The sequence below is a fragment of the Mercenaria mercenaria genome, chromosome 9 (assembly GCF_021730395.1).
Source record: "Mercenaria mercenaria strain notata chromosome 9, MADL_Memer_1, whole genome shotgun sequence".
Lineage (NCBI taxonomy): Eukaryota > Metazoa > Mollusca > Bivalvia > Venerida > Veneridae > Mercenaria > Mercenaria mercenaria.
In genome coordinates this window covers 71,508,559-71,524,247 of record NC_069369.1, presented here as the reverse complement: position 1 = coordinate 71,524,247, position 15,689 = coordinate 71,508,559, and the positions used below count along the sequence as shown (strand labels likewise).

At 35.6% G+C, this 15,689-nt stretch overlaps 1 protein-coding gene across 2 annotated transcripts in view; it reads right to left on the bottom strand.

The window, feature by feature from the left end:
- LOC123547424 (protein neuralized-like) overlaps window positions 1-15,689 on the bottom strand; it is a 48,362-nt gene that overhangs the window by 8,538 nt on the left and 24,135 nt on the right. For both annotated transcript variants that reach the window (XM_045334522.2, XM_045334521.2), the window contains exon 2: window positions 3,458-4,492. In XM_045334522.2, coding sequence (XP_045190457.2) covers window positions 3,458-4,492 — 1,035 coding nt within the window. The remainder of the gene's footprint in view (window positions 1-3,457; window positions 4,493-15,689) is intronic.

Genomic DNA, 15,689 nt, shown 5'->3' with positions numbered 1-15,689 from the left:
CAGATGCAGAGTGATCATAATTTCAGGTGAACTAAAAATTCAAAAGACATTCAAACTGGAATGTCAGTGAGCTATAACATTTACAACTGTTATACTATTAACCCTTACCCTGCTAAATTTCTATAATGAACTTGTCCATCTTTCAATTTGGACAGTACCATTGACAGTTAAAAGGGATGCTGAACAAAAAGATACTGACTGAATAGCAAACAGTGCAGATCATGATCAGACTGCATGGATGTGCAGGCTGATCATGATCTGCACTGGTCGCAAAGGCAAAATCATTTGCCGCCAGCAGGCTAAGGTTTAAATGGTATTCAAATGTATATGTAAATGTATACCAAAATTTCAGGATTTTGCAGACCTAAGGTACCTAAATCACTGTATCAATGAGTAGGCGTAGCTGGGAAAATATCTGTTCTATTCTTGTTAAGTTTTTCAGGCAAAGAAACAGACAGAAAAAATTGTTAGACAGACAGGTGGGTAATGAGGCATTTTATGTTCATTAGGTAAAAATCTGAAATATTTCTGTGTCTGTTTGTAGGAATTCGGTTACTCTTGGGACACCAGCTCATAGATTTTAAATTTTAATGCATCTGATATTGGCTGAAAAGACATTTTACTGTGGCCTGGCAGAATAGTTAGAACAGTATTCTTTATTGCTTCTGACGCAAAGGCCGAGAGGTAGACTGGTATGTGATTGAAACCCAATTAAGGACTTGTTTAGTATCAAATTAGAAGGTGTTGAACTCGTCTATATCATAATTTGTGGATAAGCATGTGACCTTGACACAGAGCATTAACGAACCAGGTCAAATAGATAATGTTGCAATGAAACTCCATACAAGATACGGAGTAACATTCATTTTCAAATGTGATAGGTACTAATACAATTGCAAGAAGAAACTAGAGCTATCAATAAAGATGATTAGTACCCATCAGACACCTCCTTGATAAAGAGGTAGTAAAATATTATAATCATGGCCTCTGACTTCCAAATGTGACACTGATCTTGAACCACTTGACTCGAGCAGAAACAATTGATATATTAATTTCATAACAAGAGCTCCACCAAGCGGGGCAATATACGCCCAAAGGGTTATATCAGAGGAAGGGGGCAAAATTTAAAAAACTTGACTGTTGAAACCCAAAGGACGGGAAGAAATTAAAAAAAAAAAAATCTCCAAGTCCACAAAAAAAATTCTTAACATGTACAGATATGTAAAAATACACCTAAAAATTGGAGGTACCATCCATGTTGTACCACAGAAAAGTGGTCTCGGTTTTTTCCTACGGCCAATAATAAAAAAGTTACAAAATAAGCTATTTAAAAGGGAAGTAATTCAAAAAAAATTATTGTAAGTGAACAAAAAAGGGATCTGCCAAATAAAAACAAGAGAACCGCAATGCAGAGCAATATAAACACGAAACAAAGTCATATGACCTTTGAGCACTAAGTGTGACCTTGACCTTGATGCGCTCTGCATGTCGTCTCGATGTGGTGAACATTTGTGCCAAGTTTCTTTAAAATCCTTCAAGCAGTTCAAGAGTTACAGAGCGGAAATGAAACAAAGCCATATGACCTTTGACCCATACGTGTGACCTTGACCTTCACGCCAGCCACCCGAAACATGCGCTCTGCATGTCGTCTGAATGTGGTGAACATTTGTGCCAAGTTTCTTTAAAATCTTTCAAGCAGTTCAAGAGTTACAGAGCAGACACGAAACAAAGCCATATGACCTTTGACCCCTAAGTGTGACCTTGACCTTGAAGCCAGCCATCCGAAACATGCGCTCTGCACGTCGTCTTGATGTGGTAAACATTTGTGCCAAGTTTGTTCAAAATCCTTCAAGGGGTTCTAGAGTTACAGAGCAGACACGAAATTGCTAACGGACAGACGGACAGATGGACACCGGGGGTATAACATAATACGTCCCTTCGGGCGTATAAAAATCCTTTCAGCAGTTAAGAACATATGGAGCAAACATAAAATGAGGCTATTTGATCTTTATCTCAGTGTGACCATAACCTTCGACCTAGTGACTAGAGTCTAGCACCAGACCAGAAGGAAAACAAAAAACACTACGTATACTGAACAAGTGGTAATTTATCTTCCATCATGCACTATTCCCATTGTCTCAATATTTCACGTTGCACAGACAACTTGGATGAACACCCCTGATGTAGTTCTGGCTTCTGAGGCAAAAATACTAGCTTAAATACAAAAACATAACCAACAGGGAAGCTGATGAGGACCACTGGCTCTACCTATCAACACTAGTGAAGTGTTTCAATCCATCCCCTCTGATGTCTGCCGAGACAAATCCAATAGCTTAAATACAAAAATTTAATTATTTGGGATGCTTAGTGAAGGAGGACCAACGGGTGAGCACAAAAGCTCTCCCTATATTCTCCAAAACAGTCGAGCTAAAAATCCATAGCCTAGTAACAAAACATTATCTTACAGTAATCTAATAATAATGCCTCAAAAGCAATGAAGATATTTTAGATAGCAATGATTACCTTTGGGAAGTTCAATGTTCAGATAGGTTAAGAACCTCTACTTCATTTACAAGAAATATGTGGAGTACTTGAAGAACTTGCGTTAAAAGTTTGCTGTGTATTTAAATTTAGCAATAATAATGTACCATTATCTCATTTGTAACATGAAAGTAAATTTTTGTAATTTAAAAAATACTTACATTACCATTAACCGTTTACTGAGAATTTTTAGTAGTATAATCTGTTCAAATATTCTTTACTGAAGTATGTCAGGAACTTAGGGACTTAATAATTGCCCCCTTAATGCAAAAAGGTACCAAGTGCCTTCTTTATTCATATGCTCATGGTACCTTTTTGCATTAAGGGGACGTTATATTCTAAACTTTTGTATTTGTGATCTTCTTGGATCACAATGTCATGTAGATCACGAAAAACAATGAAATTAAACCTGCATGAATATATCTACGAACATGCATATTTTTAGAATTACAGTAAATAGATGTGGTAAGTAAACGTTTGAAATCTGTAATTTCCTATAATTAGTCTGACTTCTGTCATTATTTTTGAACAGTTTTTTTCTCGATTTCATTTTTTACATTCACTAGCTCAGCAAATTCATCTTATCTCTGATTATCTATGTTTTGAGGAGGAATGGGGCATAATTTTATAAAACTTCAAAAGGCTCAGCAGTTCTGTGCACAAAATAATGGGTCTGAATACAGACTAATAGACAACATAAATAATACATTTCAGATATCTTATGAAAAGAAGAACTTACATAATCACCGGAAGTTTTCCTTAGAATAATTTTTAATTTCTACAAGCATAAAGAACAAGAAAAAGAAATCTATTTGTTGTTAATTTTATAAACTGAACATTAATAATGTTCAAAACTGTCCTTATGTTATATCAACGGTCTTATATACTCGTTACCTACTTTCAGTTTAATACCTACCATCATTAGTTAAATGGAAGCTGAGTTCGTCTTCAATCTCAGGGCTCCGACAAACATCTTTATTTACAACCCAGTACTCTAGCCGATCCAGAAGCAAATCTGCATCGTCTGGGAGATCTTCCATTTTTAGCGTTGTTGGATCACATGAAGTAAAACCAAAAGCTAATCCCCCGATAAATGAGCGATCAACTCCTTGCACCTGTATCACAATTTGTTCGCCGCAACGTAACGGACGAGACGTAAACACATAAGCATTACAATATTCTTCTTTTGTTCGTGTAGCAACAGTCTGGTCAGAGGATATGCGTATATTTCGACCACACAGATTATGAAAAGGAAGGGGCGTAAATTGAACATTCCCGTGAAATCGACTCAAAGGAAGGCTTGACGGAACATCCCGGCTGTTCCGTGTATTGTTTCTGTTATCTGATGATATTGTTAGCGAAGACATGTGTGTAGCCATATTGTTTTGATGCATCGCCACAGTTGAACCCATAGATTGTTGATTTGATACCATGTTATTTAGCGGCTGAGGAAATGGGTTTGAGAACTCTACACATGATGTGTTTCCATAAATATCCATTAAAGCCCAAATTGGACCACTAGTGTTTACTCCACTGAAAAATAATCCTTTCTCCTCACCATTCACTCCATAAAACACATCACCAGATCTTGATACATAGAAAAACAACTCATTTCCAGCAACTGCGTATCTTTCACCTAAAGCTTTTGCCCAATTTCCAGGCTTATTTGTCATATCAGGGCAGGCATATCTCGGTAAATCCTCTCCCCGCTGAGTTCCGGGGTCTGTGCTCGTAAAACCGAACCTTAAAACTCCACTCCAACTCCCGGAAGTGTCAATGAACTTTACATACACACGCTCGCCCAATTTGATTGGACGACTGCTAAAGCAGATGCCTTTACAGAAACTGTCACCACGTTTAGCTCGCCTCCGATCATTTGTTAGCTCTATGTTGTCACCATGGACCGGGTGAAACAATATGGGTAAATCAGCTCCAGCATGATCACCGCCTCCTGAAAAAGAAACAAACAATAAAATATTTTTTGTACAATAATGTAATCAGCCTTCTTTAACCTTTACCCTGTTAAATTTCTAAAATGGACTGGTCTATCATTCAATTTAGGCAGTATCATTTTTTTTTTGAAGGGGAATTCACTGAAAATTTACTGACTGAATAGCGAACAGTGCAGACCAAGATGAGCCACTGTTCTGCACTGGTCGCAAAGGCAGAGACACTTGCCATCAAAAGGCGAAAGTAAATATCCATCTTGTTTGATGAAATTAAAGAGTAAGGTATACAATAGCGGTGACTTTGTACAGATACCTTTATGTAACACTAAAAGCTAATCAAGGGACTTAACTCTTGAACCTAGAAATAGCGCTCCGAAATCCAGACGAAATTTTTATAACTCTTAAAGTTAAAGCAGCCTCCAAATCGTTCGACAACAAAAAAATATTTTTTTTTTAGATATCTTGAAATATATGCTATATTTCTTAAGAAGGCTTTAAAACTTAATTACTGACAAACTTTATGTTACGGAAACACATGAGAATTTGCTGTTTTTACTACTTTTTACGATGAAAATCGAAAAGCGTTTGTCACGCTTTTACTCCAGGTAAACTGTCTCAATTATAAATATCTATATTTTGAAGCCATTATTCACTACTTCAGCTACAGCGCTATTGGTTACGACAACGGAAAAATGTCTTTATTGCCACAGCGGTCCTGGGTTCGATTCCTGGCACGGTCATATTTTTTTCTTGATTTGGGACTTTTAAGATATTTTAGAAACATAAATTCATATTCTAATGTTCATAATATGACCAAACTTCAATTTGAAAGAAAGATTATTTTTTAGCCAAATCTGGAGGCATGCTGCTGTAACATTAAACTTATGAATTAAAAAAATAAACAAAAAATATAATCCTACTGAGAAACTGTCAAACACACTATGGCTAAATTTCACAAAAAGGTGTACTGAAAATTAACACAAACTTATGTGACGTTGTACCTGCACAGGAGTGTATATCCTTCACAATGATTTATAAACTTTATTTACTTAAAACATGACAAGATTTTGTGAGATATGAAAAAGAAAGATTGAGCGCTCAATTACCATGCAATGTTTGATGAATCATTAAATGGTAAAATATATATGTTATCATCTGATATAAAACGAAAAATACAAGTTGTGTACTCATAAAAGGTAATAAACAATACATTATGTCTCAGTAAAAGTGAAATAAAAATATTACTGGCAGAAATAACAACAGTTTTTATTGAATGATACAAGCTATTGTACTTAATCTCAGTAAGTTCAAGCTAAATTTGAGCTGAGCATTTGTTTTAAGTTCCAATTTGGACAGTACCATTAACTGTTAAAAGGGGTGCTTACCAAAAAGGTACTGACTGAATGGCGAACAGTGCAGATCATGATCAGACTGCATGGGTGTGCAGGCTGATCATGATCTACAATGGTTGCAAAGGCAGAATCAGTCGTGTCCAGCATGATAAGGGTTTAACTAACAGTCTTCGCCAATATGGGTTACCGATTGCAACTATAATCGATATGATTTCTTACATACAAACAAACACTTAATTACAAAAACAAGTAAACATTCTTCTAATTGTTTAGAGATTCACAGCTCTATAGTGACAATTCAATGCATTACACAGCCAATTATAATCACTGTTGGTTTTCAATTCTGATTGTCCCAGTAATTCTCTGATTACTCTGCAGGGAAAAGGGAATTTGTCCTTTAAAAGGGCTTGGGGATGAGGGTTAGGGGAGGGGTTGGGGTTTAACATTCCTGGCGGATGGCATAAAACAATAATACGAGATTGTTTCAAACATTACAGAGCCATTACTGAGAACTTTCTGTGGACTGTGAGATAATCTGCATAACAATCAAACGCTACAGTCATTTACATAAGGGTAAAACATACTAAAGGGAAGGTGTGGCCCAATTTATCACAAAATCATAGGGAAAATCATACATGTGTACAGTAATTTTACAAGAAATATTCATATATCTGGGCATTTTGTTTTAATTCATATAATTCAAACTGTTCACTTTCAGTATAAGAAATGTATAAAAAGAATAATTTCAATCCTTCCTGTTTTAATTGCCCTCAGTTAAGGTTGATCAACAATGAGCCCCGCCCCTCTTGAAAAAATTCCCAGAACACATAAACACAGGGTATCCAACAACAGAAGACTGCTAACTTCAAAATGTTGTCAAGAGAATGATACAAGTTATCATATATTTACCAAAAAATACATAATCATTCATGATATATTTACCTTTTCACTTAAAATATAACTTTTAGTACTGTTTAACCAGGAAGTTGCAGATAGTAACACATAATACGGTTGAAAAGAGGTTTAATCAATACTTCTGCTGCTTAGCAATGCTTATCCAGGCATCAATAATACATAGCATTTTCTGTGCTGTGTTGTTTTTCAATACCTGCAAAACTCTGCGACTGACTAAAGAATTATTGTTTTGGTGTTGAATCTGAATAAGAGACCACAACGTCTTACATTTTTTTGGTATCTATGAAATTAATGCAGCCTGAACAAGAAACTATATATATACTTTTGAAAAAAGAGCATGCCCCCAATACAGCTTCTTTTGAATGGAAGTGTTAACTAATATGTAATATCTGGGTAAATGTTTGGTCATATTTTTTAAAACCTTCTTTTGAATGGAAGTGTTAACTAATATGTAATATCTGGGTAAATGTTTGGTCATATTTTTTAAAACCTTCTTTTGAATGGAAGTGTTAACTAATATGTAATATCTGGGTAAATGTTTGGTCATATTTTTTAAAACCTATATGTCATAGTCAAGACAGTGAAAAAACCTCTGAGTCAGTTGTTGACCTCTGAGTGTGATTTTGACCTTTAAGCTTGGGGTCAGGGTGTTGCCCATGATACAAAATCACATTATAGGATACATTTGTGCCAAGTAATATTAAAATTGCTTCAAGAGTTATGGGCAAGACAGGAAAAAAACACTACTGAACTTTGACCTCTGAGTGTGACCTTGACCTTTGGGCTAGGGGTCTGTGTGTTATGCAAGACACATTGTCTTACTATGGGCTTAATTTTTGCCATGTAATATTAAAATCCATTAAAGGATGACAGTGTTATGGACCGTACAAAAAAACAACATTACTGACCTTTGACCTGTAAGTGTGACCTTGACCTTTGAGCTAGTGTTCTGAGTTTGCACAGGACATACTGCCAGTTTATAGGGGACGATTGTGCCAAGTAATATTAAAATCCCTTGATGGATGATTGTTACAGACCGGACAGGAAAAATGTCCTGTTGACCTTGACCTCCAAGTGTGACCTTGACCTTTGAGTTAAGTGTCTGGGTCTTGCGCATGACACATCATCTCATTATGGGGAACATTTGTGCGAAGTAATATTAAAATCCCTTGATAGACGACAAAGTTACAGATGGGACACAACTTTGGGATGAACAGAAGTATGAAGGAACAAATGGACGCTGCAATTACTATAATATTTAGTCTCCATCTTGTGGTATGTCTTTTGAAAAGTGGAATATAAATGGAGACTAAATATTATAATTATTGCAACTTTTGACCAAAAAAAAAAAAAGAAGAACAAAATAAACCATTAATCATTCCTTGTCATTTTCTGAATTAAAATCACAAAAATTTGGTGTTGATGAAAGGTTTGAAGAGCTGAAAACAAACCTTACTGATGAAAATAACATTACCTTGAACATCTCAGTGCATCTTATTTACTAATGTCTTTTATACAGGCTTTATTTTGTACAAGGTGCCAATGTTTTCAATAGTGTATATTTGGCAGACAGTCAGACTTTTGGATATTATATCCTTTCTTCCTCTTTTACAGCCTCAATCTAACTAATGAGAGACATGGAAGGAAAAAAACAAACATTATTATTCATTAAATAAAATGTCTCAGACATTTTACTAATTAGTTCTGGAGTAATTGTAAATTACGGTGTTGGCAATGTGAACAAGGTAATAGTAATTCCAATCAACAAGTCTTGGTTTCCACTTTGTGTTATGCTCATTTTTTATTAGCCCCGGCAGACTGGTTAAAAATATAAAAATATTATGTTTTAAGTCTGCACCTGTTAGGGATTAGTAACATAGCAATTAAGCTGCACCCAGGTCTTTAAAATGTGTAACACAATTTCATTTACATTCGTTAGGTTTAACACCACACTGACACAATTATAGATCATATGGCGACTTTCCAGCTTTAACCCTTAGCCTACTAAATTTCTTAAATGGACTGGTCCATCATTCAATCTGGGCAATACCTTTTATCAATTGAAGGGGTGTTCACTGAAAATTTACTGACTGAATAGCGAACAGTGCAGACCATGGTCAGACTGCACGGATGTGCAGGCTGAACTTGGTCAGCACTGGTCGCAAAGGCAGAATAACTTGCCGCCAGCAGGCTAAAGGTTAATGGTGGAGGAAGACCCCAGCTGCCCCTCCATGCATGATTCCATCATGGGTGAGCACCAGGGTGGAACCAGCAACCTTTCATAAGCCAGCTGGATAGCTTCCTAAGATGAATAATTCAACGCCCTGAGTGAGGCTCGAATCCAAATAAGTGTGCAGCAAGTGATTTTAAGTCAGCAACCTTCACCACTCAGCCATGGAGGCCCTTTCAACAGTATTTTCTACAAGATTATGTCTGTCTGATTGATATGACTTCATTTTTTTATTTGTTTTTTTTTACGTTTAATGTCACACTGATACAGTTTAGGTCATAAGGTGACTTTCAGATTTTCATGGTCAGGCCTCAAGTGTCATTCAGCATTTTACTTCAAGCAGGAACGGGCACCTAGGTAGAACCACTGAACTTCCATATACCTAGCAGTGATCTGGATGTCTCAGACCAAAGTGGTTGAAATCCATCCATGAATGACAAAAGTCGCAGATATGAAATCCAAATGGACATTCAATGAAGGGAGACAATTCAAAAAGTAAGAAGGGTAGATTTACATGGGTGAAAGTATGGAATATTGAAAATCCTGAAAAATTTGCTGGGGGCTTGGGGGCCGCTAGGGCCCCCGGTGGGTCCAGGGCAAAGCCCTGGTAGGGGGGCCAAGCTTCTGAGAATTAGTGATTTTGAACGCTTAGAACAGCCCTATTCTACCCTTATATGTGTGCCAAAAATTTACTTATTATATTGCACAAAATGCATGATTTTCAGTTAACAGTAACTTTTCTAAGTCAAGGACTTGTTTCAACAATATACCCTCAACATATTTTTGTAAGATTCAGACTGAAACTACCTGAAAATTCTAGCAACATTTTTGTTTTTTCATGCCACCATATTTTAATGTTTTGGCACAACATTCACAAAATGCAGACCCTGCAATATCCGGTTTTCGTAGCCAAAGACCCCATCGATCACCATCAGTGTCACATTCAGATAGCCAAGCCCATCTCCATTTGTTACCATGTTTGCTTTCTAAGTCCTAAGTATTGTACGCTGGCGGTAAAAACATTATTTTTCACGCACTAACCCGTGCAGCCCTAAATACGGCGTGTTAATCCCCGAAAGAAATCTTGATCTTCCTCCTGTTCCTCGTGGAAAGATTGATACTTTGGAGATAAAAAGCGTGCAAACCGTAGAAATCAAGACATGCGTGTGAAAGTCCGTACAAACTTTGACGCGGCAACTTTTAGGCGCACGTGAAAGTCATGAAAAACATGAGTGAATAGTTATATAAACGGTCGTCTAAAATGATGTTTTAAAACAAACAGTTGAAGTAAATTTCGGTACGTAACGGGATCGAGTAATCATCACTGAAATATTTTTTATAAAAGTGACTTTTCCGTGGTTGACGCTTGTTTTATAATTGGAACTCTTTACAAGGTGCGTATAATAAAATCCAGACATCACGAAAGTTGCCAAAAATGGCTATCTGATCTAGATTGCCTTGGATTCGAAAATCCCGAAAAATAATTATCAACCCACCCCTGTTCAAAGCGGAAAAAATAACAATTATCGGTAAATATTCTGTTGATAAAATAAGTACTGGCCTTGTTTTCGTCATCAGTTAAAACCCCCTTAAAGAGCTAAAAGAAGTGTGTCGGTATCATGGCATCTGAAGTGGAGATCAAAGTTGCCCGAGATTGTCATGGCATTACGTCATGTTTTCGCGCCATGTGACACATCACTGTCTGATCGTACCGCCTCGGTTCTTTAAAACAGTAAAAAAAGTGTCTTCTTTAATTTTTTTAAAAGCGAATGTGCAATATCCCGTATAAACTGACAGGTAAATGTGTCAAACGATAAGTGACCTATTTGCCCTAAATTTTTTTACATTATTGTTTGAGAAGAATATCTCATATAGTGTCGTGTCAAAAATACATCTACAAATATTCATTTACTTATCAAACTTATTTAAAACCACAGCGACATCATACTGCTTTATTTTAAAACCATATTTCTATTTACGTTCACGAGGTCACGTAACCTATTCTGCCGCATTACACAGAAATCTGTTTGCCAAAAATTGTTTTACTCATGTATTGAAATAGCTGCTGCTTTTTTATTATTTAAGATTTTTTAATTCTGTTTTTTGTACTTTCTTGTCAAAAGTCTGAATTTTATGACCATAGAATGTAGTATTTATTTACTTTTAGAAATAAATAAATATTTAAGATCGCGCTGTTTGAAATTTTACAAATAAATGTATGAAAATTCGATCGTTTTTATAGACTTTTGCCTACATTTCTGTCGATATCTTATTAAAATCGTTATAGAATTCAAACTGTATTACTTCTCAAGCAGTGTTGAAAATTTGAAGCGATTATATTAAAAAATGAATGCACTACGCGCGTTTTTGTGTACGTGTCGATAAACAAAAGTAACGGCGATCTAGCCTAAATTAGATATTATTATTACGACAGGTCGCATGTGTTCGTGGAATGGAAAATTACTGGTATGACGTTTTGATATCTTTACGATTCGCGGGTAAATTCCAGTCAATCCAGGTTATTTTTAGGGATGTAATTTCTGCATTTGGTAAAGTTACGAGGTAAAATCCACGCGTCCGATAGGATGAGCATACAGAGAGGTCCACTCGTCCCTATCCCGACTTTAACCCACCAATGCTCGTATAAGACATAACTCGCAATATCACAGCATTGACAGCTAAAGTGATCAGACATGGAATTTTTGCTCTGCTGAAAATTATTAATAACTCAACAAATATTTGTCGGAATATTTTCAAACTTATACTGGGTTGGACTACACAAAAGGTGCTTTCTGGAAATAAAAAAATTGTGAACTTTCATTGAAAGGATTCTGAGAAAATACAGTTTAAAAGTGATTTTTGTGCCATATTTTAAGACAGAACAAGAAAATATTTTCATTAAATAAACAAAGGTATTAAATGCCAGACAAAGTGGAATGTACTTGTTGATATAAGGTGTTAAAGGACCATTTGTGCAATTATCGCCAATCAGCTTAACAATGGATCTTGAAAGCTCTACAGATGGCAGTCAATTTTCAGGCTTTACAGCTTCAGACATTCAGTTGGATTATGAAGATAAAAACATCAGGTCTATTTATGACATCAACATTACATGTTGTGGAGAATGTATAACAATAACATTCTATAACAAAAGTGACTTTGATTATATTATGGCTAGATTATCAGATATTTACACCTTCTCACAAAATCAACCCAAAACAGGAAGAATAACTACAACACAGCTTGGGAATGAAAAGCTTTGTAATAACTGCATACAACTCCAGCAAAATAGTTGTACAAGGCAATGAGGCATTACTTTGGAGAAACACAGTATTCAGAGCCCTTGCTGACTCAATCACATCAAATGAAAAAGATGACATGATTGTGTCATCTCAAGTTAAACCTTCAACTCCCACACCAAAAAAACATATCTCTAAATCAAAGTCAACAGGATTCATTAGCAGTTTCACCAGTGCTATCTTTGGTCCATCAAACAGTGGAATGTTAAAACTTGGTAAAGAACTTAAAAAAGCTCAAAAGTTTGAAAGAAAATCAGGGGCCAAAGTTAATTATGAGGAGTTTAACAGGCAGCTAGCCATCATTGAAGAAACTGGCACAAAACCCAAACAGAAATTACATAAGATGGGACCAAGAAATCAGCCATTGAACTACCGACCAGTATCTCAGAAAAATAAACAAACAAAATCAAAAATAATCTCACAAAGCAATGTCACCCAAGAACTAGAGGAAACCTTACCAAAACAGATTGGACACTCCGAAGACAACTTATCAAGGCACATTCATCAGGATTTAAACTTATCTGAAATAGATCAATATGTGGGAACTTCCTCTGAAACAAACACTGATTTCCAACCAGATGAAGAATCTTCACTGCAACAGTCCATGTCAATATCAACAAGTCAAATTATAGACATTGTAAAGTGTGACGCAGCTTCACAATGTGATATTCAAGAAAACTTCAAGACAAAACTCACAGAATGTCTGCAAATAAACAGCAAACTTAAGTCTGAAAATGAAAGCCTTAAATTATCAAACAGAGAATCAATCAAGAAGAGTACAGACAAATCTAAAGCTGCTGACAGTGAGTTAAATGCTAAAGTTCTTATACTTGAAGAAGAAATGAAGAAAATTAAGCAAACAAATCAATCGTTAAAGCAAGAAAATAAAGCACTCAGAGATAAGCTATCATCAAAACAAACTCAAGATGAACATTATGAATTGCTTCAAAATGACGTGTCAACAATCAAAGAGCAAATGTTGGGCCTCTCATCTACACTTGATCTGGTAAAGACAAAAGCAGAGACTGCAGCATCAAATTTAGACATACAGTTGTTGCAGACAGAAGTAAGGAACCTTAGAAAGGAGTTGACTGATAATGCAGACAGACAAAATAAATCAGCTCAAAAGCATGTACAGGACAGTGAATCAATTCCCACAGATGTAGAAATAATGACACCCAGCAATGTACCAACCTGCTCACATGACAGCAGTAATCAAACAGAACAAAGCAACGCAAACTCCAAACCATATACAAAAAAAGTACTCGTTTTGGGTGATTCAGTCACAAAAGGACTTGTAAGTGGAAAAATGAGCTCTAATCAAACAAAGGTTAACATTAAATCTCATAGTGGTGCAACTGTCAAAGACATCAGCAAAGCCATCTTACATCAGAACACACAACCACCAGTAACCAAAGAAGCAGATGCCATTATCATTCATGCTGGAATCAACAACATATCCAATGCTGATCAACCTGCCAACATCTGTGACGAATTTCAAGTGCTTACCAACTCACTGAAAGGAATCAATCCCAAAGCAAAGATTATGGTGTCATCTATATTGCCCAAAAAAAGAGATCTTCTGTCAACAAATAACATCAACACAACAAATGATCTATTGAAAAACCTTTGCAAAGAAAAGGGATACAAGTTCATTGACAATGCCAACATTGTAATGGAAGAAGGCAAAGTAATTCAGAGCCTTTACTATGATGAAGTTCATCTAAATAAGCAAGGGTCAATTACATTTGGAAAACAACTAAATTCAGCTATTCGTGAAGTGCTTGGTTTACAAAATAGTGCTACAAACCAGCCAGCTGTAAATTTTCAGAAGGCTTATCACCCACAAAGAATGAACCAGCATCAACATCAGCAATACCCATGGAGATCAATAGGCTACCACAGGAGGAAGACCATTCAGAATGTTTGGCCCAGAAATCCCTGGATAATACCACATTGGTAACAAATAACATGTCAGACAAAAATAAAAATAAGGATGTGTACATATGTAGTGAAAAAAGTGCAGAAAACTTTGAACAAAATAACTTCCTACACAAACAAGGATTTAAATTTTTTCATCTGAACATCCACTACTTATATCCAAAATTTGATGAATTAAAAATTCTACTTCATAATCATACATATTTCGATATCATTGGACTATGTGAAACATTTTTGAACGACAGCTTCTGTGACAGTGAATTTCAAATAAGTGGATACCAGATGTTTCGTAAAGACAGAAAAACAAATGGTGGTGGGATTATTGTCTTTGTGAATCAAAACTTTAAATGTGTACGTAGGTTTGATTTAGAATCTGATAAAACTGAGGCGATCTGGCTTGAAGTACAGAAAAACAAACAAAAGCCATTCGTATTTGGTTACATCTATAGACCTCCATCTTCAAATGTGGAATGGAACTGTGAATTAGAATACACTATTGAGAAAATATTTAATGAAAACAAAGAAATTATTTTGACTGGAGATTTTAACTATAACTATGATCCTATTACTAAAGCTACTAACAACAATTCTTGGGATAATATTACTAACAGTTTCAATTTAAAACAACTTGTTGACATGCCCACTAGAGTAACCTGCACAACTAAAACAATAATAGATCATCTATATACAAATTTTTCTCAAAATATCTCTGAAATTAATGTTCCAGCCATATCAATTAGTGACCATTTTCCAGTGTGTTTCACAAGAAAGGTCTCCAGTACAGTTCCTAAAGGCCCTTTACATCATATGATTCAGTATCGTAACATGAAGCATTTTGATGAATCAGTTTTTCTAGAATCACTAGAACAACAGCCATGGTCAATTTTAGACATATATGAGGACCCAAATGATGCTTTAGATACCTTTAATTCATTGTTCAATGATGTATTAAACAGACATGCTCCATTCAAACAAAAACGTGTAAAACATGTACATTTACCAGACTGGTACAATCCAGAGATTTTGCAAGCTACCAAAGAAAGAGACAAGGCAAAAAGCTCAATGACAGGGCACAATATAAATTTTGGCGAAACAAAGTTAAAAGCCTCATATACAATTCTAAAAAAAGATACTATTCTGAAACTATAAATGACAATAAAAAACATGCCAAAGAATTGTGGAAAAATCTTAAACAATTATCAGGTAAAGTCACCAATCACCAAACCAACTACATTCAGGATGAGGAGGGGACTCAGATCTCAGATCCAATTAAAACAGCAGAAGTATTTAACAATTATTTCATTGACATTTTCAAATCAGCCCTCAAAATTGTTCCTCCTTATCAGAAAGTGATAAAATAAAATTACAGGAGTTTATTGCAATCCATACTAAACTAGATTCTCCATTTTCAATACCAAAAGTCACAAGCACATTCATAGAAAAAGAGCTGCAAAAACTTGAT